Source organism: Clavelina lepadiformis, chromosome 4 (assembly GCF_947623445.1).
Source record: "Clavelina lepadiformis chromosome 4, kaClaLepa1.1, whole genome shotgun sequence".
NCBI classification, from domain to species: Eukaryota; Metazoa; Chordata; class Ascidiacea; order Aplousobranchia; family Clavelinidae; genus Clavelina; species Clavelina lepadiformis.
Genome location: NC_135243.1, coordinates 22,371,093 through 22,391,233, shown reverse-complemented (window position 1 = coordinate 22,391,233; position 20,141 = coordinate 22,371,093). Strand labels below are relative to the sequence as shown.

The 20,141-nt window shown below is 36.9% G+C and overlaps 3 protein-coding genes across 3 annotated transcripts; all 3 read left to right on the top strand.

Annotated features, from left to right (window-relative positions):
- The first annotated feature begins 806 nt into the window (after positions 1 to 806).
- Positions 807 to 4,727, top strand: LOC143452485 (uncharacterized). The gene is made up of 3 exons (XM_076953482.1): positions 807 to 1,088; positions 2,185 to 2,449; positions 2,554 to 4,727. Exons 1-3 carry the CDS (start codon positions 981 to 983, stop codon positions 3,759 to 3,761), a joined length of 1,581 nt encoding a protein of 526 aa, XP_076809597.1. The 5' UTR covers positions 807 to 980; the 3' UTR covers positions 3,762 to 4,727.
- A 1,248-nt stretch (positions 4,728 to 5,975) lies between these two features.
- On the top strand, positions 5,976 to 9,819 carry LOC143452483 (scavenger receptor cysteine-rich domain-containing protein DMBT1-like). The gene is made up of 3 exons (XM_076953479.1): positions 5,976 to 6,204; positions 6,912 to 7,176; positions 7,284 to 9,819. The coding sequence occupies exons 1-3, from the start codon at positions 6,091 to 6,093 to the stop codon at positions 9,368 to 9,370; spliced, it is 2,466 nt and encodes an 821-aa protein (XP_076809594.1). The 5' UTR covers positions 5,976 to 6,090; the 3' UTR covers positions 9,371 to 9,819.
- Positions 9,820 to 15,234: 5,415 nt separating this feature from the next.
- LOC143452484 (scavenger receptor cysteine-rich domain-containing protein DMBT1-like) lies at positions 15,235 to 18,403 on the top strand. The gene is made up of 3 exons (XM_076953481.1): positions 15,235 to 15,402; positions 15,657 to 15,921; positions 16,057 to 18,403. The coding sequence occupies exons 1-3, from the start codon at positions 15,289 to 15,291 to the stop codon at positions 18,135 to 18,137; spliced, it is 2,460 nt and encodes an 819-aa protein (XP_076809596.1). The 5' UTR covers positions 15,235 to 15,288; the 3' UTR covers positions 18,138 to 18,403.
- Positions 18,404 to 20,141: the final 1,738 nt, after the last annotated feature.

The window sequence follows — 20,141 nt, the reverse complement described above, 5'->3', positions numbered from 1 at the left end:
TGATTCCTCGCCATTCGAGCCCGGTTACTGAACTAGTTAATGCTCCAAGTCCGATTGACGCACCTGCTTATTTTCTATATGGTGCTGCCGGAATTTAGAACTGTTCATCAGAATAACTGAACAGGAGCAAGCGTTGTTTATATCGTTGCTTAAGGGTGATACTACTGTTGCCCAAATGGGTACCGAACCCTGGTTGCTCCTTTACGAGGTAGACCTCCTGAACACTTCACCATTGGGCCGAAAAACGTTTTATACTACTGCGTGAGGTAGAAGTTCTAATCAGTAAAATCGGTATTTGCATTTCTGTGAATTACGTTTTTATTGATATTACTTTACCAACGAAACTGACTTAGTTGATTTTATTGTTGATTTTATTTTTTAGGGTATGTTATCGTTACGGGATAACGTCATACAGCTCCTTGAGAATCTTGCAATTGTGGATATGCCAGCATTACAAAATTTGATGACAATTTTACAATTCATGAGTTACGTGTCACTATTTCAGACATAAGGTAAACCCACGAAACCTATACCCACAAAAAAGTAACAAAGACCCAAAAATATTTAACATAAATTGTTAATTTTTTACGCTGGAGGTCACAAGTAAGCAGGAAAGAAACCTCTTCAAATGTTATACATAAAAGGTTAATTTTTAATTGTCAGAAACAAAAGCGCTGTCAACAAATATTATCAGACTATGTTGTTTGCTTTAGACATAAAGTAAAGAAATCTTAAACATCGCTTGCGATAAAGATGTTACGACGTAAATATATGGGCCCAGCTTTATCAAAGGTGATTGAAAAATGTCACTCAAGTGTATTTACCAAGGGTGGCCAAGCAGTTGGTCAGGCAGGTCAGAGATTAGCACGAGAAGTCTATGTTTCAAGCTGGGTGATGATATCCCTTCAATGAATCTGAATATGTTATTGCAAGAAACGATGACTTGTTTTATATTTCTTGTTTAGCTAAGTACGACAGTCATGGTGAACGTCGTACTTGTGCTGTGTTTATTTGTTTCCTATAACGCAGCCTCAATGGGAAATGACAAGGTGTTGAGTATTGGCTTAGCAGAGGATGCTGACCATAAGGTATTGCCTGTTGTGCATTAGGAACTAGTTCGTGATACAATTCTTAGAAACATTAGGATCTGTAGCGTAATATTAAGATTAATTCCACATTTAAGCAATGACGTTTTCCAGGCTCTAATAATTTAGAAAATCGCTTAGAGAGGTTATATACATCTACCAACGCAGCAAATGCTCTTATAACGTATTTGTCATAAACTATGACTCATACCTCATAATGTTGTCACTGGCAGCGAAAATTGTCTTCCGGCTAGGTTTCTTTAACCGTTTCTTATAACGGCTAGTCGCTACAGCCATGAGTTTTCATACATGCCTACCAAATAAGCACATCAAAGAGAAACGTAAATAAAAGCATCGAGTAATTTGGGCTTATATAAAATCTAGTTTATAGAAAGGGCACGGAAAAATCGAACCCACCCTTCTCAACCAACGCCTCAGATAAACTGATTCATTACACATAAAGTAATCGGTGAGTCTCATCAAAACCAGGGGTAAATCTAATCATTAGCCGGGCGTTTTACGCTTCGTGGAGGAAAACGTTTTAGTGGTCGTGTTTGACCAATCTTGTCTTGAGTAGAAATGTACAACAACTCCACTTGACACGCTTATCTCTCTCAAGCATTTGCATGTGCTTTTATTTTCCGTTATCTGTTGCTTCACCCCTTTTCCAGTTATTTCTCTCACAGATGTGATTTGTGGCCAACTGGGAGTGCTTTTTACCCACGGCGTACTGGTACCCAGTGGGTTTATCAACTATAAACCTTAATCAGCTTCTTCTTCAATTATAGCCAAGTAATCCTGAATAATTAATCAGACACCAATGCAATTATTTGAGAAATGCTGTTAAAAGGCAAAATGACAATAATCGAATAATAACCCTCTTGGCGATAGTAATTATAAGTATGAAAAGACACGCACATAAACTTGCTAAGTTAAATTTCATCAGAAACTGGTACAAGCTGTGCGTTGATATAATTTTTAATTAGTTAAGCAGGTATTCTACGAGCATCCACAGGCACAATGTTTACGAAAAACTCCTTTTGCAATTAAAATTTTGTTCGTTTTCGTTAACTTTGTTTCTTCGTTCAATTTTGCGTAGGCAGTTACTCCGAACGAAACCACACCACGGGGTGATGAAGAACAATCGCTGAAGGTGTCAATCATTAACCAAGATGATAGGGGAGTGAGAGTCGGGTTTTGCGCGTATCTTCCGGACAATATTGAGGTAAATTCGTTTGCTATGGAGCACGAAGATATTTTCGTTTATAACCAGAGGACGAACCCGAAACACGCAGAAGAAACTCTTGATAGAGCTAACAAGGAAAAACGGGATGCGGCAGTTTTTGTTCTAAAGTCATTAACAAGTAATTTGCAGTTATCTTTAGACAAAACATAAACACGGTGTGACTTTTACCACTCAATATTATTCGGTAATGTTAAATATTTTACCTTTGATTAACATTTTTAGGCAAGCTGAGGGAAGTCCAGACCACACAAGACAATGTAAACATTAGACCACATCACGAGGTGACTTTTCAGTTGCTTTACAGCAAAGCGCCATTTAACTTGACCAACAAAAATGCAAACCAGGCTCACGTGAGCCTAGACGTGAGTTCAGCAGATCCTTTCCAGCTCCTTGGCAAGATCTCTTCACCAAACTATCCTTCCGCTTATCCTAATAACGCGCATTTTACTTGGTCACTTCGTGCTCCCTACGGTAGCGCTGTCAGCATTTCATTAACTGACTATTCTATTGAATCATGTTGCGACCGTCTTACCTTGCACGACGGAGCATCATCTCGCGGCCACATCATAGCTGAGATTGCCGGGGAATATTCCGATGCTTCCGAGGTCAGCTACAGTTCATCAAATAACTTCATGTTTCTTCAACTGACGTCAGACTCCATGATTGAAAGTAGAGGATTCTCAGCCGTCTTTATTGCCCTTTGTATTCCTAAGGTATTCACGACTCCATCCACAGAATTTTCAAGCACAACCTTATCGGCTAGTTCTGCGGTTTCTTCCGCAGATTCGACGACATCTGAATCCGTTGAAAACAGTACAAATTCAAATACCAGTCCTGTAAGTCTTACTTTGACGACGGGTTCTCCAGCAATTACAAGCCCCGCTTATCTTCAAACAACATCGTCTATTCAATCTACAAGAAAATCTAGCACTTCTTCAGTCACGACATTTTTATCTACTGAACCAGCAGCTTCTACAAAGACTTCAACCGTTACTACAGACCCTGATTTAGCAATGGAAACAACCACACCAACAACAACGATGCTTCCTAAAACGGTTGCTACCACGACGAATACCTCGCCTCTATCCAGCACTGCCCACATTTCTTCAACGTCACCACCTCAATCTTTAACAAATTCCAGTACAATTTCAACTACGACGGTTTCGACCACGTTCTCCACCGAACCGGCAAAAACCGCAAGAACATCAACGATTGTTACACTCACAGATACAAACACAGATACTTCCACTGTAACAACAACCACGAATAGAATTCCTGCTCTTTCTGAAACACTTACTTCCATCACAAACCAAGCAAATGAGGAAACAACGACAGGTGCTTCTGTTTCGCAATATCACTCTCACACCACAGTTTGGGTATACTTTACGGTCTTGCTACAAATACTTAATCTATTCTGGACATCGAAATAGTACTCAATATAGGGTTTTCCGTTTATCTAGCTAACCAATACCGAGCGTCGTCTTTCCATGTAGAGTGAAACAATTGACCTAATCGAAATTTCATTGTCGATTTTTGCAACATAAAAATTCTTACAAAATTTGCTGTTTTAAAACAATAATTCGTTTTTGTTTACTAACAGTTGCATTTGCACTTAGTAGAAGCGTATGTGATGTGCGCTGCTGATTTACCGAGTGTAGGAAGCATTCTTAATTGCGCATTGTAAACATCAAGTGATTGACTGTGTTATATTGTGCGTTACCGTTCTGCGTTTTTCTGCAGCGTTATTATTGCTAGATTGCAGCGCGTTGTATTACTGTTGTTTTCTTTCAAAGCACAATACTGTAAATTTCTTCATGCCTTCCCTATGTACATAAAACGTATCTTTAGCTCAACATTAAGTTGATATAAGGTTAATGTCTTTGCCAACAGATATTTTTACGAACTATTATATAGCTGTATGATTTAGAATGTTGTGCAGGTTTTAAGACATTGCAACATGACAATAATGTTGAAGGATATATTTTAATAAGAAAAGCATTTTACGATTTTACGAGTGCACTTACCTCTGCAAGCTTTGAAAATATTTTGTAAAGTACCTTTAGTTGTAAGCCTATTAAAGATACATAATTAAATGTCCAGATCTCAAGAAGCGTAACTATAAACAACTATTGTTACTGATTACGCTGTTACTGACGCAATTCTGAGACTTTCTATTTGTAGCCTAATTTCTCCTGGACTTTAAACCTTGGAAATTATTTGTTTGTTACACGTTTAGCTTTGCACACATAACAGGAAGAAAACTTCTGTGGGAATTTGCTAACCCCATAAATTTATTATAGATTTTATGGATGTTTCCTGCTAGATGATCTTATAATTGTAGACACGCCCCCATAAAGCATTTCACGGAGAGTTTTACGACTCATCAATTACAAATTTCTCTTTCCAGCTTACTAGACCAACAAAGGCTGCGATTGTTGAGGAAACTTTTTCGAAGTGTTTAAAATTTTTTTGCGTAGAAAAGAAAATATTTTTTGCGGCTTATGAAAGGTGATTTCTCATATCCCAGCATAGACGACGTTTTTAACGAGCAATTTCGGTAAATGTGTGTTGCTTTGTACATAAAACATAAACGATTCGTTGTAATACGACGGTTAAGACGTAATAGCCTATTTGTTGAGATATTTTTAGAAATCCATGTTCGTTCAAAACAACTTTACCTTCTTTGTGTAAACTTCTGACTATGAGCTTTTATACGTACAGATAAATCCTCTCAAGCCCATTTGTTTCTCATTCAAGTTTATTGGAGAAACAAAGTCCTTTGTTGTTGAGGGAGTTTTTTTGAAGTGATTCAAATTGCTGCTTGCGTAGAATAGAAAATGTTTTTTGAAAGTTATGAAAAATCGTTTCTCACATCTTGTCATAGACGAAACTGTTAACGAGCGTTTTCAGTCAAAGTTTCTTGTTGCTTCTGTTACAGATTTGTTTTTGCCAGGTACGTTATCTACAGCTTTCACGATCCACTCGAAACCAGCAGACGTTGCACATATGCGGCTTACTTGTATTCAAAAAAGAGATTAAAAACTCACCTTCGATGAGAGATTAAAGCCACGAACAGACTTGTATAATAAATATAAACATTAAAAACTTCAACGACAGACCCAAACAAAATAAGAAAGTACTTCAGCCTAAACTCGCGAATGTAGAAGGTCCCTTTTCCTTAGGAAAACAACTACTCATGCGTGAAGTAAATGTAGGACGTCAATCGGAAAAGGATACGTTAATGGTTACGCATTCGACCACATCTAGATACTGAGTTGTTAAAGGGACAAAATTAAATGACACAGAAGACAAAAGAAATTAGGTTGAAATAACACAATAAGTAACGATAACAAAATAAATAAAACGTGCGAAACAAATAAAAAACTGTGCAAAATAATATTTTGACACACTTTGTGCATAAACCATAAAAGAATCGTTGTGATACGCAGGTTAGGACGTATAACAACTTATTTAATGAAACGTTTTGAGAAATCCATCAACAAACATTTGCCTTTTTCCTGTAAAACAATGACAAGGAGCTTTTTTAACTACCGATAAAACCTCTCAAGACCATTTGCTTTGAATCCTTATATGGTGGCTCATGCGTACATGAGACAAGGAAGGAAAGATGTTCAAGAGATACTTTGTATTTCGGCGCTGTTGGAGATTTGTTTTTTAGAAGCTGTTATTTTAAGTCGAGGCAAGAAAAGAGATTAATTTACTTTTCCATGTTAAGGTAGTATATCTTATACGAAAAAAATGCAGAATGTTGCACTCATGTTGTGTTTATTTGCTTCTTGTAACGCCGCGTCCCTAGGAAATGAAGAAGTGATGGTCGTTGGTTTGGCAGAAGATGTCGGAGTATACGAAACGGTATTACTAGAACAAATATTTTTCAAACAAGTTAGCATTTACCCGTTAAAAAAAGAAGCTGTTTTTAGTCAAATACGTGTAACAGAATATTGTTTCTTTCTTATAGCCAGGCTCAATTTCCACATTCACGGTGAACCGCGACACCACCAGTAAAACCCAAGAAATGAACTCATTTTAATGAACAGCCTCCACGACCGAAAACCAAAACCGACCTACTCAAATCATTTAACGAACGGCTTTTATAGGGTACAAAAGGCAAGGTGCCAAATTAGTGATAAGATAAAAGTGCACAAAACGTGACACAAACAAAGGTAATTGCAACCAATCAACGCACTAGAGAACAAACTCACAAAAACGGTAAAATACAAAATACTTTAAATAACGAGTGACATAATTTCGTTACATACGCAAAGGTTTTTTCTGTTGACAATAACAACAGAGCTTGGAATTTCAGATATTACGTCAAGTCAAAAATTAAATTTTGATCATGCAGACAAAACAAATCTTACTGTAATAATACTCAATGTGTATATAACCTAAGAATTATTTCAACATAACCTATAAGTAAATAAGCAAGAAGTTTCATATTTTTACCACAGGGCAATGTACTTTATCTCATTACAGTATGTATTGTCAACTCAAGTATTACTTTTACATAAAAGTAAAGCAATCACCTGTTAAAAATATTTTTCATTTGATTTGTACAGGCAGTTTCATCTAACAGCATCACATCAAATCGAAACCAAGAACAGTCGCTTAGCACCTGTATAACTAACAATGGCGCTCAAGGTGCAAAAGTCGGGTTTCACGCGTATCTTCCCGATGATGTCGAGCTTTACTCTTTCACAATGGAGAACGAAGGTGTCTCATACCGTGGCAAAAAGACCAGTCAGCAGCATGCTCAAAGAATCCTTGAAACAGCACACGAGGAAGGTCACAACGCTGCCATCTATACTCCAAAGTCACTAACAAGTAAGTTGAGCTGAGATTTATCACGTTGGACCTATAGGCACGGTGCGCCTTTGAGTATACAAAAATGTTTTTTTTTGCATTTTACAAATTTTTCTATAAATTTTTAGGCGACGCAAGAGAACTCCAAGCCACACAGAACAATGTAAATATCAGACCACATCACGAGGTGACTTTTCAGCTACTTTACAGCAAAGCACCATTTAACTTGACGAACAAAAATGCAAACCAAGCTCACGTGAGCCTAGACGTGAGTTCAGCAGTCCCGCAACAACTACTTGGGAAGATCTCTTCACCAAACTATCCTTCCGCTTATCCTAATAACGCCCTTTTTACTTGGTCACTTCGTGCTTCATACGGTAGCGTTGTCAGCATTTCATTCACTGACTATTCTATTGAATCATGTTGCGACCGTCTTACTTTGCACGACGGAGCATCATCACGCGGCCACATCATAGCTGAGATTGCCGGGGAATATTCCGATGCTTCCGAGGTCAGCTACAGCTCATCGAAAAATTTTATGTTTCTTCGACTGACTACCGACTGTTCTGTTGCAAACAAAGGCTTTTCTGCGGTCTTTACTACCGTTTCTACACTTGAAACCTCAACTACGCAACCGCCAATTTCATCCACAATTTCTTCAACCACAACATCGGAATCTACAACAACTGGACCAGTTGCAGAGACCACACATCCAACCACCACAACAACGTCGGTTTCTACCTTTCCCACAACCGTGTCTCCTACGACTGTCGAAACTATTCCCACGACCCAAACCTCAAATGCAAATACTTCCGAGTGTTCCGGTGACCAAACGCTACAGTCTTACACTTACCCGAAGTACTTAATCTCTGCGGGATACCCCAATTCGTATGAAAACAACGTCGATTGTAGCTGGACCATAGTAGCTGATATCGATGACAACATTGAAGTTTCGATAATTGACATGGATCTTGAAAGCTGTTGTGACAAGGTGTACGTTTATGACGGCCCCACGTCTAGTTCGCCACGTATAACCACCCTGACTGGTAATGTTTTCGCCAGCGAGATCGTAGGTCACAGTACTCAGAACGAAATGTATATTCGTTTTACGTCAGACTCTTCGGTTTTTAAGAAAGGTTTTCGCCTTTCATACAAATCACTCTCTGGCTTAAACTACACGGAAACCGAAGCACACGAGTATGTTGAGCTAAGCGACAGTGCTAGTTATGGTTATATCAACTTTCCACTGTTTGGTACATATTATACCCGCTGCACGTGGCATATTCATAACCTTATTCGTAACTACACACTTCAAATAGACGACGAGTATCCTTTTACGATTGGTTTCGGTGACACCCTGCGTGTATACGACGGACCCTCATCGAACGCTCCACTGCTTGCTACTGTGGCGTCAGGAGACTACTTCTATTCTCTCCAAACGACTGGAAGCGATTTGTTTCTGGAGTTCTTGTCTAATAATAACTTTCAAAGGAGCACGTTCGAACTGCGTTACAAGCAGAAATATGCTTGTCTGAGTCCCGTTCCGCTTCCGGAACATTACTACCAGTACATTTCGTCTCCCGGTTACCCCACGTCATATTTTAACAACATGAATTGTTATTGGCGTCTTTCGTCGAGCCAGGACAACGAAATTGTTGAATTAACTTTTCTTGACAACGACGTTGAAGTTTCTGATCGCCTCCAGGTCAGTTACTATGGTGATTATACGTACATCCAACCGTGGCAAAATCTATCTGGAGTAACGTTTAGAGGCACTTCTGTGGGCATTGACCTTGTCACTGATCAAGCAGTCACAGCACGAGGGTTTCGGGCTAAATACAGATCTATACCCATTGCTTCTGACGACATTGACTGGGGAACTCCCTGTCCAACCAAACAATACGTAATTGGTTTAAGCGGAAGCGTATATCTTTACGATGACATGTGGCGTGCGAGCTGTCTTCTTCTACCTGCATTAAGCAATTCTTCTTCTGTTGAATTGAAGATTGTTTCTTCCACTATCGTCGATGATGTAACTGAGCTTACTGTTAATTCATTTAGTATGGGAGTTTTGCAAAATGTTACTGATTTCTATGGACTTCGTGACTACACGTTGGGAAATTATTCATCTTCCGACTTGTACGTTCGCTTGAAACCCTTTCCAAAAGCCAGTTATTATTACGTCAGTGTGTCTTACGAAATTGTGCACAATTGATAAATAAAATACTGTAGAAATATTTTGTTTTTCACTGAAAACCGAAAATCATGTAGTGGTCTAACTAATTATTTGCATTTTTTCTTCAATAACACTGTCAAGATTTTGCTCATCAATTATTTTCATGATTAAAATTTCTTGATTTTTGTAAGCTGCTGTTCTGTGCTTTGCATTATTCACGTTATTATGTACGTTTCAAATTTTAAAGATAAATGCTGTTGGTTTCAATAAAACCTATACAACACAGCTTTTTTGCAAATTACATAATCTTGGTTTTTGTAAAATGTTATTCAGTTTTTTAACTACTGCACATATAAGCTATGGTGTTTCTGTATTTGACCTTATTTGCATTGCTATTTTGTAACAGAAAAATAACAAGCATAACTAACTTAGATTTGCCCATGCAATTAAATATTGTGAATCGCAATTGAACATTCCAATTAAAGTTGTGGCTGCATCAATTTTATCATAACTATAACAGCTTAGCTTAGCCCTCTAACCGCTTAGCAGAATTATCCAGCTAAACTATCTTAGCAACCTTGTATGATTAGGTTTAAAATAAGAGTAATTTTTAACTGAAATTGTTGCAAGACGTTTTCTCCCCTAACCATGAACTATACTTCCACTATGCACCTGTAATACCAAAAGTCACCCTATACCGTTTGTTTTTTTAACTGTAATCGTGTAACTGCATAAACGACTGTTTTTCGATAAAGCCAAAGAGAAACAGCCAATGATGATAAGAGCAGGAACTGCTTGGTTGCAAAACCCAGACCAAAGAGTAAAGTGCTTAGATTTTGCATATCTCTTCAAAAAAGCACCATGATTCCAGAATAGTTCAGCTACGGCCGATTGGCTGAAAAAACTTCCACTTTGGCGTCAATCTAATATGTACTGCCCAGGCGAATGTAAGTATACTCACGAGACCCCGACTGGCGGATTTTTTGGATATATAGTTTCCGCTAGGTGATGAAGTGCGTATGTCGAAGCTACTGTATTTGTTTATATAGGCAGTACTGTGAGCTACAAAAAATGAAGTTGAAGATTTAAACTAATTGTAAGCCGCCCTCCAATATAAACTACATAATACTGTAATATGAAGAAATAAACGTAAACCGCCGCTTGTTGTCGATGCATCTCGTCAGCAAAGCACTGTTTTACGTAACTGTTTAGCTTTTGTTGCGGTATGGCTATAGCTACGGTATGACCATAGCTAGAGTTATAGTTATGGCTGCGGCTTGTACGTGAATAAATACAATACTTCGGCAATATGGTACTGATACAAAGAGAGAATGAAATTGTGAGGAGCTACTGTAACTTGTTAGAGGTCAAAACAATCATGTCGAACGCGTTTCTAATTTTTTCCTCAGGAAAACCTTTAACCAATCATTAAAAACTGCACAAGCTATGGCTTGAGCTTTTGCATAGGTTACTACGTAAATTCTGCAGACAAATGTGGTAAATTGCCACCACTGAGATAATTGCGGCAGCAGCACAACGTGCTATTTTTAAATTTTCTGCTTATATGCCATTAAAACAAATTAATTTTTTTGCAGTCTGGAAGAGGCTTTTTCTAATCTGCCCTCATTAATTAAAAGTTCTCGGTCTAATTTTATTTACTAAAATCCGTCTCTTAACAGCTCTGTACAGTTGAAATGCCCTCATCTGCACAGATACAGATACCGTATTTACTGAGATTATGTACATGTACCGATACCGTATTTACTAAAATAATGCTAATTTGTTACAAATGATGTACAAACGGTTCAGTTAAAGTATATATTTTTCTATCGTGACTTTGCCAGTTGATATCTTGATAAGACTGCTTCGTAACCGTAAATCAATCACAATACCTGCGAGCAGTGAAGTTTGCTTGTAAATAACCGACACGCATGCATATACATATAAAGTAAATACATACCATACCATAATAACATACCATCGATAAAAGATATATTTTATTGCACAATTACCCAGTTTAATGTAATTGCAGGCAATTCCCATTTTGGACCTGATAAATGCTAACAAAGATTATGATAATTATTACGTGCTGTATTAAAACAAGAAGTGTACTGCAGTGCTTTGTCGGTTACTGAACCAAATTCATTTCATCAATTTTTATCTTAAATATACCAACTTATAAGTTATAATCATTGTAATTGTTCCACAGTATTATTGAACGACAGAGCAGCAAACCAGCAATTAGGCGAAAGTTGTACACCACTTGTTGGCGCTATAAGTCCTTGTTAAAAGACCGTAAAAAATGCTTCAGCCAAAGTAGTTTATGTTTCTACTTTTCAAATCGGGTCATAGCCTTTTGCAATTATGTTCAATCTCAGAGTAGTTGTTGCTAATATAGAAATTTTTGGGTTTTGGGATTACAATTATTCGTGTTTATCGATGAACATTCGGAAAATACAAATACACTATGATGCACTTTTTCTTAAAATCTACATATTCCACAATGTTTTATTTATTTGTTGCTTTTTTCATGTTGTTTGTTGATTTAATAAAAATTAAAAAGGCAGGCAAGCAACACACATTAACAAATCGACTTCAAATAGAAATGCATATACACTTGTAGTGCACTTTTCACTTTTCTTGAATATATGCCTCCTCCAGTTCAACTGCTATTGACTGAGCAGTAACAGCAACCAACAAACGTCCCGTAATTATTAATAGCAAGCTGTTACTTAGGAACTTTACGTTTGGTTTTACTTGCTGCTTTGTTAACCCTGTATCGGCTTATATGCCCATCATGACCGATTTCACCTCCGCTCTACAGAAAGCCTTTTTAGTGTAAAATAACCAAATGTGTTGTTCAATCTATACCTGTCGCAAATAGATTAAAATCTTAAGTTAGTAATGTGAGAAACTTGATGAAAATAGACATTTCATTAAAAGATGACGAAAGTATAAGGCTAATTAAAGCAATTCGTAGACAACATTTAAAGCGTCTGCAAAATAACAGTTATCATTACAAATCATTACAACCACACTAAAACTTCACAATCTGGACCATAAGACTTCAAGTTGTGGTGTTTTTCATTTCAAGCACCGTATCCTTAAATTGTTGTTTATCGATTTCTTATCATAGTAATTAGTTAACACAAACTTGGTACCTCTTAGGTAAAATTGTTTGCAGATCAATCAAAACGTTATGTGTGAGTAGGATCATAAAAGCGTGAAATGAAGTGCGTAAGAATCATTTGCATGTCTTGTAGACTCTATGCAAACTCAGGCTTCTATTTTGAATTATGAAAGCAGGCAGAAAATCACAATGGTGTATAATGATGTAATGTATGATGGGTAATGATGTTTTCCAAGATAAGATGAAGATAAAGCTGTAGAAGATCTTTTCTTCAAGCTTTTTGCGATTCCGTTAAGAAGATAATAAGGTGCTGTTGGTGTGGCCGAAATTTAATATTTACAATGATAAGGTGAAATCTAATTTGTAACTGTAGCTAATTAAAAATTCTCGTGCCCAGGACAATTTTAAGCTAAGCTCCTATATGCATGTTACAGTCCTGACGCAAAAGTAAGTGAATTTGTGAAGGTTATTTTAATTGCGGTGCCATTTCGATTCCAAACAATCTTTTAAAATGTTGTTATTTTGCTTTATAATTATTTTGTTTTACTTTGTTAGATTTATCTGTCCAGGCACTGCACAAAGCTATATTTCGGTTGTGGAATAGCAACAGAAACTATGATTGTTTGTAAAGCAATCTTATTTATTCCACAAAATTATAAGTGTATTGTACTGTGAAATTTCTCCTCATGAAAATGTCATTTTAATCATTCTGACTAATAATTTATCGCCAAATTTTTTTAAACACCCGGATAAATTTGGCAGGCGCCAGATGTTATGTACAAAATTGGCTATATATCATGTGACGGACAAGCTACTTTCTTGTTTCTTTTAAGGAGTTCAACTTAGAACATAGGTAAGCTATTAATCAATTCTTTATGTTTGATCTGATAAGGTTAAATCAAGTGCCCACACCCACCTTAACCCTTAACCCACACTCAATCTTTAAGTGGTTTTCGAAAGAACGTCGATAACTAGGAACTGGAAATGCAGACTATATATAACTGGCAAATATTTGTGTGGACTGATTGAAGCACTTTAGATTTTTTTCAAATCACTGAACGACACAGAAATTATTCCAAAGCTGAACAAAATTCAACAGTTAATTGCATCATATTGTTCGGGTGTGTTGTTTGCAGATCAAACACGAAAACGGTGCAGGGAAGATAAGTATTCAAATAACGTAAGAGACGTTTCTTAAAGGCAACGGCGTATCTTGTAGTCGGCGTATCTTTTGTCAATTATAATATCTTTTTTATAACTTAAAGAGCAGGAACAAAGCTAAAGACTCTAAGATAAGCATGTTTGCTAAGATAACTTATCTTGAAAATTGCACGTTCTAGATGTGTGCAGTTCTTTTACGAAGACACTTGTATAAGTTAGACTGTTGCGTAATATTTGTGGCCATATCGCAAAACGATTACGAAAGCTTAGGTTGAGCTTCGCAAAGATAAATTGTTTATAAATTACTTTCCGAGAATATCATCCGTAAAAAGCAAATCAAAATGAAGCTGACTTATGTTATTCTAATAATAAAACAACCGAATCTATCTTTTGCGGTCAAAATACTAATCATTTTTGTTAAAGTACTACTAAAGTTATTATCTGTAAAAATGAGAAATACACTTGAATATTCGAAATTGTGATGTTATGTCGGCGAGTTACAAGTTTTTGTCGCGTTTTATTTTGCACAAACTTTAAACAAATGTTTAAATGAAATGTTTAAAACTGTTCTTGTTGTAGCTACTGCTGTTTACTAACAGTAGAAAAACATTACTATTGCGCCCCAAAAATTTAAAAGCGATTTATTTTCATTTACAAATTGTCCACTTCAAAAAATTACTACCTTGTTTTCAAACATTTATATAGCTTTCATCTTAAATTCATAGTTTAGTCGAAGTGCTGATTCAAGGTTTTTGTAAACGTTTATTTATAGCCTTCACACAAATTAATATGTTTTATGTTTAAGCATACTGACATTTTAGGTTATGAAGCAAATCAGTTAGTTTCTTCTTTGAAAAAGAGTAACATCGTCTGTTTGAGGTTTTTCTACTCCTTTGCTTCAAGGTGGATTTAACGCAGCTAATGTACCGTTGCAATTTCTATCGGAAATTTATTAATGACTTTGGGACTTGTTTAGTGATTTTAGTAAAATAGGTTTTTAGGCAAAAACCTAAAAGCGCGATAAAACATAGAAATAAACAAGAGTAAAATTGATAACCTTGGTTCCAGTGAGGAGAAATCATCCGCATGGTGAACTCGTATAAAAAGATTTTTGTCTTATTGCGAGCATAACGTTTCTGATGTCATATCATTTAATTAGTTGCCTGGATATGTTGGTGTCCTTACTTTTCTCCTAAAATTGATCTTTCTTCGGTATAAGAAAATTGAAAACTTACTTTGCTGGAATTTTAATATGTTACTTTTCAAGTGTTGGTGTTCTCTGAATAATTATTTCTCAAAGCTTCAACAACTTGTTCTTTCTTTCAGTTTTGTAATAAAGCATTTTGCCTTTAACAAAGTTGCCAAGCAATAAACGCAAGGGCAAGGACTCTTTTTCCGTAAACCACCCTTGCCTTTTTCTTATGCCCGGTCTTATATACGAAGACGTTAACAAACTTGAGTCAAAGGTTTGGATAATAAAGTATGACAAGCTCAGTTAGCTCTACATCACAGTGCCTGTAATTGAAAAAACGGGAACTGGAACTGGAACAAGGCTTGATTTTCGATAAGAATAGAACTTCAGTTTAAGTGTCAAGATAAAGCGTTTAATTTATTTTTATTTTATTTAGAATAACGCTACGGGTACAAAAGTAACTTTAGTGTTAAAATGCACACGCAATTTTTCATTGTGCTGGGTCTTTTTGCTTGCTGCAATGCTGCAACTTTAGGGAAAGAAGAAGTGTTTGTAGTTGGTCTAACAAAAGACGGTTATTACGAAAAGGTATGAAAAGAAAAGTTTATGTTTTGGTAGCGCTGAAAACAAGTTAGCGCTAAAACTATTTGATGTGACTATTTGATGTTGATAGAAACATAGAAACAACTGACAACATAATTATGTTTCAATGAGAAACTTGCCACGTTTGATACTTATTAAAAAAGATTTGTTAGATATTGAAATCTAATATCCTAATGTGAATTTTTTGATATATTTTCGTTGAAAATATATCCGTATATTTTGTTGATTAATTTTTGAAGAAAGATTTTTCTCACATTCGAAACAATCCAGTCGCCGAAGAAGATACAATTAAAGCAGTTATAACTAACCACGGTGTCGGGTCAGAGAGAGTTGGGTTTCATGCCTATTTTCCGGACAATGTCGAGATAAGTTCATTTTCTATGGAAAACGAAGGACTTTCCTATCATGGGAAAAAGACAAATGTGCAACATGCTCAAGAAATCCTGAAAAGGGCTCACGAAGATGGCCACAACGTAGCTGTTTACGTGCCAAGGTCTTTGACCGGTAAGTAAATTAGCACGGTACTTACTGTATGATGGTGGAAACGTGTGCGTTGGTTTGGTATAAGCAACATATCAGTTATAAAAGTGTTTTTTACTACAATGACTTTGAATAAATCGATGCTTTCCATAATTTTAGATAATTCAAGAAACTACCAAACATCGGGTAACAACATAAACATCGGGCCAGGGCACGAAGTTGATGTCCAGATTCGATATATCAAAACTGAACTTGATGTTGAGACGAAGGCGGAAAACAGAGCACACCTCTACGTAGATATGAGTTTGACTTCTCCGGACATACTGACCGCTGAAATCTCGTCTCCAAATTACCCAAATATCTATCACAATAACGCGTTATTTACTTGGTTGATAGAAGTTTCATTCGGTAATGTCGTCAGCATTTATTTTGATGGCTTTTCGTTTGAAGAGTGTTGCGACCGTCTGACATTGCACGATGGGGCATCACCACACGGTCACATCATTGCTGAAATCACCGGGGAATACTCTGAGGACGCCGAAGTCAGCTTCCGATCAACGCAAGAGTTTATGTTCCTGAAACTGAACTCCGACTGCACGGTGAGTTCCAAGGGCTTCAAGGCACTAGCTACAGCCGTGTTCATTTCTTCGAATACCACCACTGAATCGCCACCTAAGCGCACTACACCTCAGTATCCCATCACATTTACCCCACGTTCAACTACTGAATCGACTGGCGAGGGATCAGGTGAAGATGGATACATGAATACTACAACGGCAACGACAAGCCACAGTCCAGGAGTGATTACAACAACGACTCCATCTCCTTCCATTTCAGAATGCGACGGCCATAAAACCATGCAAGCTGACCCCGCATACAAGTACCTTATTTCACCGGGATATCCAGAACATTATGCCAACAACTTGGACTGTAGTTGGTTCGTTCGCACTGACAGCAATTACATCATCGAGTTAATAGCTTTGGATATTGAACTGGAAAGTTGTTGCGACAAAGTTTACGTTTATGATGGGCCAACTTCTAGTGACAAGCTTATAGCAGAACTCACCGGAACTGACGCTTCTCCAGTTCAAACCTCGCAACATGAAATGTTCATTCGATTTCAGTCGGATGACTCGTTGGGTCTAAAAGGGTTCCGACTGGGTTACAAATCCTTACCTGGCTCAAGTAATTCAGATTCAAACAGGTCAAACCAATTTTTCGACGTGTTTTGGACCCAAGCATACGCTATGTTTAGTTTCCCTGTGCCCAACACAAAGTTTTTACACTACACGTGGCATATTCATAATCACGACCCAGCGTACACACTGCTTTTAAACGATTACTCTTCTTTCTCGATTGCTTCTGACGATTACCTGCAAGTTTTCGACGGGCCTTCTTCAAAATCTGTTCTTCTATGTAACGTTACTTATCGCAATTATTTTCCAACTATTTATTCTTCAGGAAGCGATTTGTTTGTAGAATTTTTCACTAAAAGTAACTCAAGTCTAAGTGAATTTACTTTACGATTTTATCAGCGATACGAAAATTGCCCCCGAGTTAACTTATATGCGACACACGAATATCAATACTTTTCCTCTCCCGGTTACCCTTCGTCATATTATAACGACATGAATTGCCTTTGGTATATTTATCCGAGTGAGAGCCACGAAATTATTGAAGTGACATTTGTAGACGCTGATGTGGACATATCTGATGACCTCTACGTTGATCATTACTACCAAACCACCTATATTCGCCCATGGCATATGGATGTGTCAAATGTACCCTTTTATGACTATTCTAATATTCGTATTGTTTTTAACGCCGATGCTACTATAACAGGACGTGGCTTCCAGGCCAAATACAGGTCTACGCCTGCTGACAGCGCTCTTCCAATTAATTGGGGAACCCCCTGTCCTACAAAATCTTACGCAAGCGCCCAAAGTGGTTACGGAGTCCTGAATGACGAAATATGGGAAGCAAGCTGTATCATTCTACCAATAATAAGTAATACGTCATCCATTAAACTGCAAATAGATTCTTCTGACATTCCAAATGGTGTCGCAGAGCTTACAGTGAACTCTTGGAGTGCTGGGCTATTGGCAACGTTTGTCGATTTTTTTGATGTCAGTGATTACTACTTGGGCGTTTTTAGCTTTCCTGATATGTATGTTCGCTTGAATGCTTTTCCAAAAGCCACAGATAAAGACGTTCGCGTATCGTGGGAAGTGATTCAATAATAATTAAGCAGCAATACTTTTCAATTGCTCAAACATTTGTGAAACACCAGTTTAAAAAACCTTAAGAAATTAATTGTGTAGCATATTATGTCTTACATCAATTTTGTAACTATCTTTGATCATTGTTTTCAAAAGTTCAAATAAAATTGCGACTACATTTGCTTTAAATAAATGAACATAACTTAATTATTACAACTTGTGACAAATGGCAAAATTTTGTTTTTACTTTGCGTAATTGTGTTGTAATAAAATCTATTTAAAACATATTTAGTGGTGGCTACGTGACATGATCTTCGAAAGTCGTCTTCTTACGTTGCTCATTATTAAACTCTTGTAAATCAAGAAAGCCAAAACACCTCTTCACAATGCTCCGTATAAGAGTAGAATGAACCAATGAGCTAAAAGTGCCTGCACACTGGACGCGATTTGCACGAAAAATGTCATTAGCATAAGGAACCTTAATGGTAACAGGAGCCGCTGATGCCTTTTCGCGAATTCCTTCAAGAAAAGCAACCGTCAGACACAAACTCCTTTCTCTTTAAAGTTTTAACAATTTCTCACCGGCGAAAGTAACCAAATAAGAAAATCATGCGCTATAAATACATAGGAAATTAAAGTTAATAATTAAAAATCTGTCGATGTACACGCCAGATGACAGTCTTGCTTGAGTAAAGGTAATAATTGATGACATATCGATTGAAGCAACTACGGTAATAGTGGAGATAATCATCCTCTGTTTGTGATGAAGTTGCCGCTAGCACCGACACGCTTTTAATTCTTGTTAACACGTATATAGGAAAAAACAGATACTAAAAATACACATTTTCAGACACTTTTACATAAAATGTTGTCAGCATCGACTTGTAAATGTCCAGTAATTTTACGACGTGTGTGTGTGTTTTTGTTGTCAAAACATTAAGTCTATAAGCAGTACCGCCCACTAATATAGGCTACTGCAGCTGGACGGTAACCTATTACGAATCCTTATCGTCCGGTTATTATGCACGGCCAAGTACTGTAATCGGTATTTAGATAATTTACTTATCTTTGTCATAATAGGCATTCACTGTATTGTTATACTCACGATTTGGCTAAAGTACTCGAATTAATGTGCTGCATTTCGTCTTTAATAATATCGGAGTATACTTTGTGATATCGTTTTTGTCAGCAGCAGTTTGTTTTAACCCAATCGTCATTTCCGTCTTCTTTTAAACCGTTAGTTAAATTGGGAGTAGTTTACTGCAATCTTTACGACAAACGCTTTCCTATCTGTGCGAGGCTGATTGTATGAAATATATGGTGCCACTTCAGAAAAATGATATTCAACACTAAACGATCTTTATAATGGTTTCGTATGAGCCTACAATAGCGATCTTCCAATAAAGTTCTACTTGATATAGTTATCAAGTTATTAATTTTATGCCAGCAACGAATTATTTAACGCTCAGTATTTTTTGACGAAATCTTGACTGATTAAGTAACCTGTTTTGACAAAAATCGCTACCAGTCTATCACCTTCACCGCTCTGATTATTTTCCATCAGTAGAACCCCGGTAATTCGAAAGTAAATTGTTCTAAATTAAATAACTCAGCCTTATCGCCACATCTGCTTTATCAAACTAACTGTTTGAGGTATCCTGTAAAATCCTCAAAAGCGAAGAAAAGTTTGTTAGCAATTTTGAATTCTGCACTTGTAATGATGGATTTGCAGGATTTACATTAGGCTAAGTCTACTTTTAACATATATAGGTTAGGTTACGTTGTCATTGACAACGAGTTATTTTCACAAATGGTTTTCAATAACGTCATTATAACATAACTTTTGTCGGCAATCACTGTGAATACAGTTTTCCCCAGCGTGAAAACGTTTTGTTATGGTTGAAAGCACACACTAAAACAACTTGTGCAATCCAGCAACAAATCAATATATAGGCTATACAGCCTTGCGTTTGCACCTTACCACAAAGGAGCTAGAGACTTCAACTTCCTAGGTTGATAACACCA

What these genes read in the sequence shown, in the direction of transcription:
- LOC143452485 (XM_076953482.1), top strand. Translation starts at nt 981, where the DNA reads ATGGTGAACGTCGTACTTGTGCTGTGTTTATTTGTTTCCTATAACGCA. An exon ending in CAGAGGATGCTGACCATAAG is followed by an intron (nt 1,089 to 2,184) that starts GTATTGCCTGTT and finishes AATTTTGCGTAG; the next exon opens with GCAGTTACTCCGAACGAAAC. An exon ending in TGTTCTAAAGTCATTAACAA is followed by an intron (nt 2,450 to 2,553) that starts GTAATTTGCAGT and finishes TAACATTTTTAG; the next exon opens with GCAAGCTGAGGGAAGTCCAG.
- LOC143452484 (XM_076953481.1), top strand. Translation starts at nt 15,289, where the DNA reads ATGCACACGCAATTTTTCATTGTGCTGGGTCTTTTTGCTTGCTGCAAT. An exon ending in AAGACGGTTATTACGAAAAG is followed by an intron (nt 15,403 to 15,656) that starts GTATGAAAAGAA and finishes TAATTTTTGAAG; the next exon opens with AAAGATTTTTCTCACATTCG. An exon ending in CGTGCCAAGGTCTTTGACCG is followed by an intron (nt 15,922 to 16,056) that starts GTAAGTAAATTA and finishes CCATAATTTTAG; the next exon opens with ATAATTCAAGAAACTACCAA.
- LOC143452483 (XM_076953479.1), top strand. Translation starts at nt 6,091, where the DNA reads ATGCAGAATGTTGCACTCATGTTGTGTTTATTTGCTTCTTGTAACGCC. An exon ending in ATGTCGGAGTATACGAAACG is followed by an intron (nt 6,205 to 6,911) that starts GTATTACTAGAA and finishes TGATTTGTACAG; the next exon opens with GCAGTTTCATCTAACAGCAT. An exon ending in TACTCCAAAGTCACTAACAA is followed by an intron (nt 7,177 to 7,283) that starts GTAAGTTGAGCT and finishes ATAAATTTTTAG; the next exon opens with GCGACGCAAGAGAACTCCAA.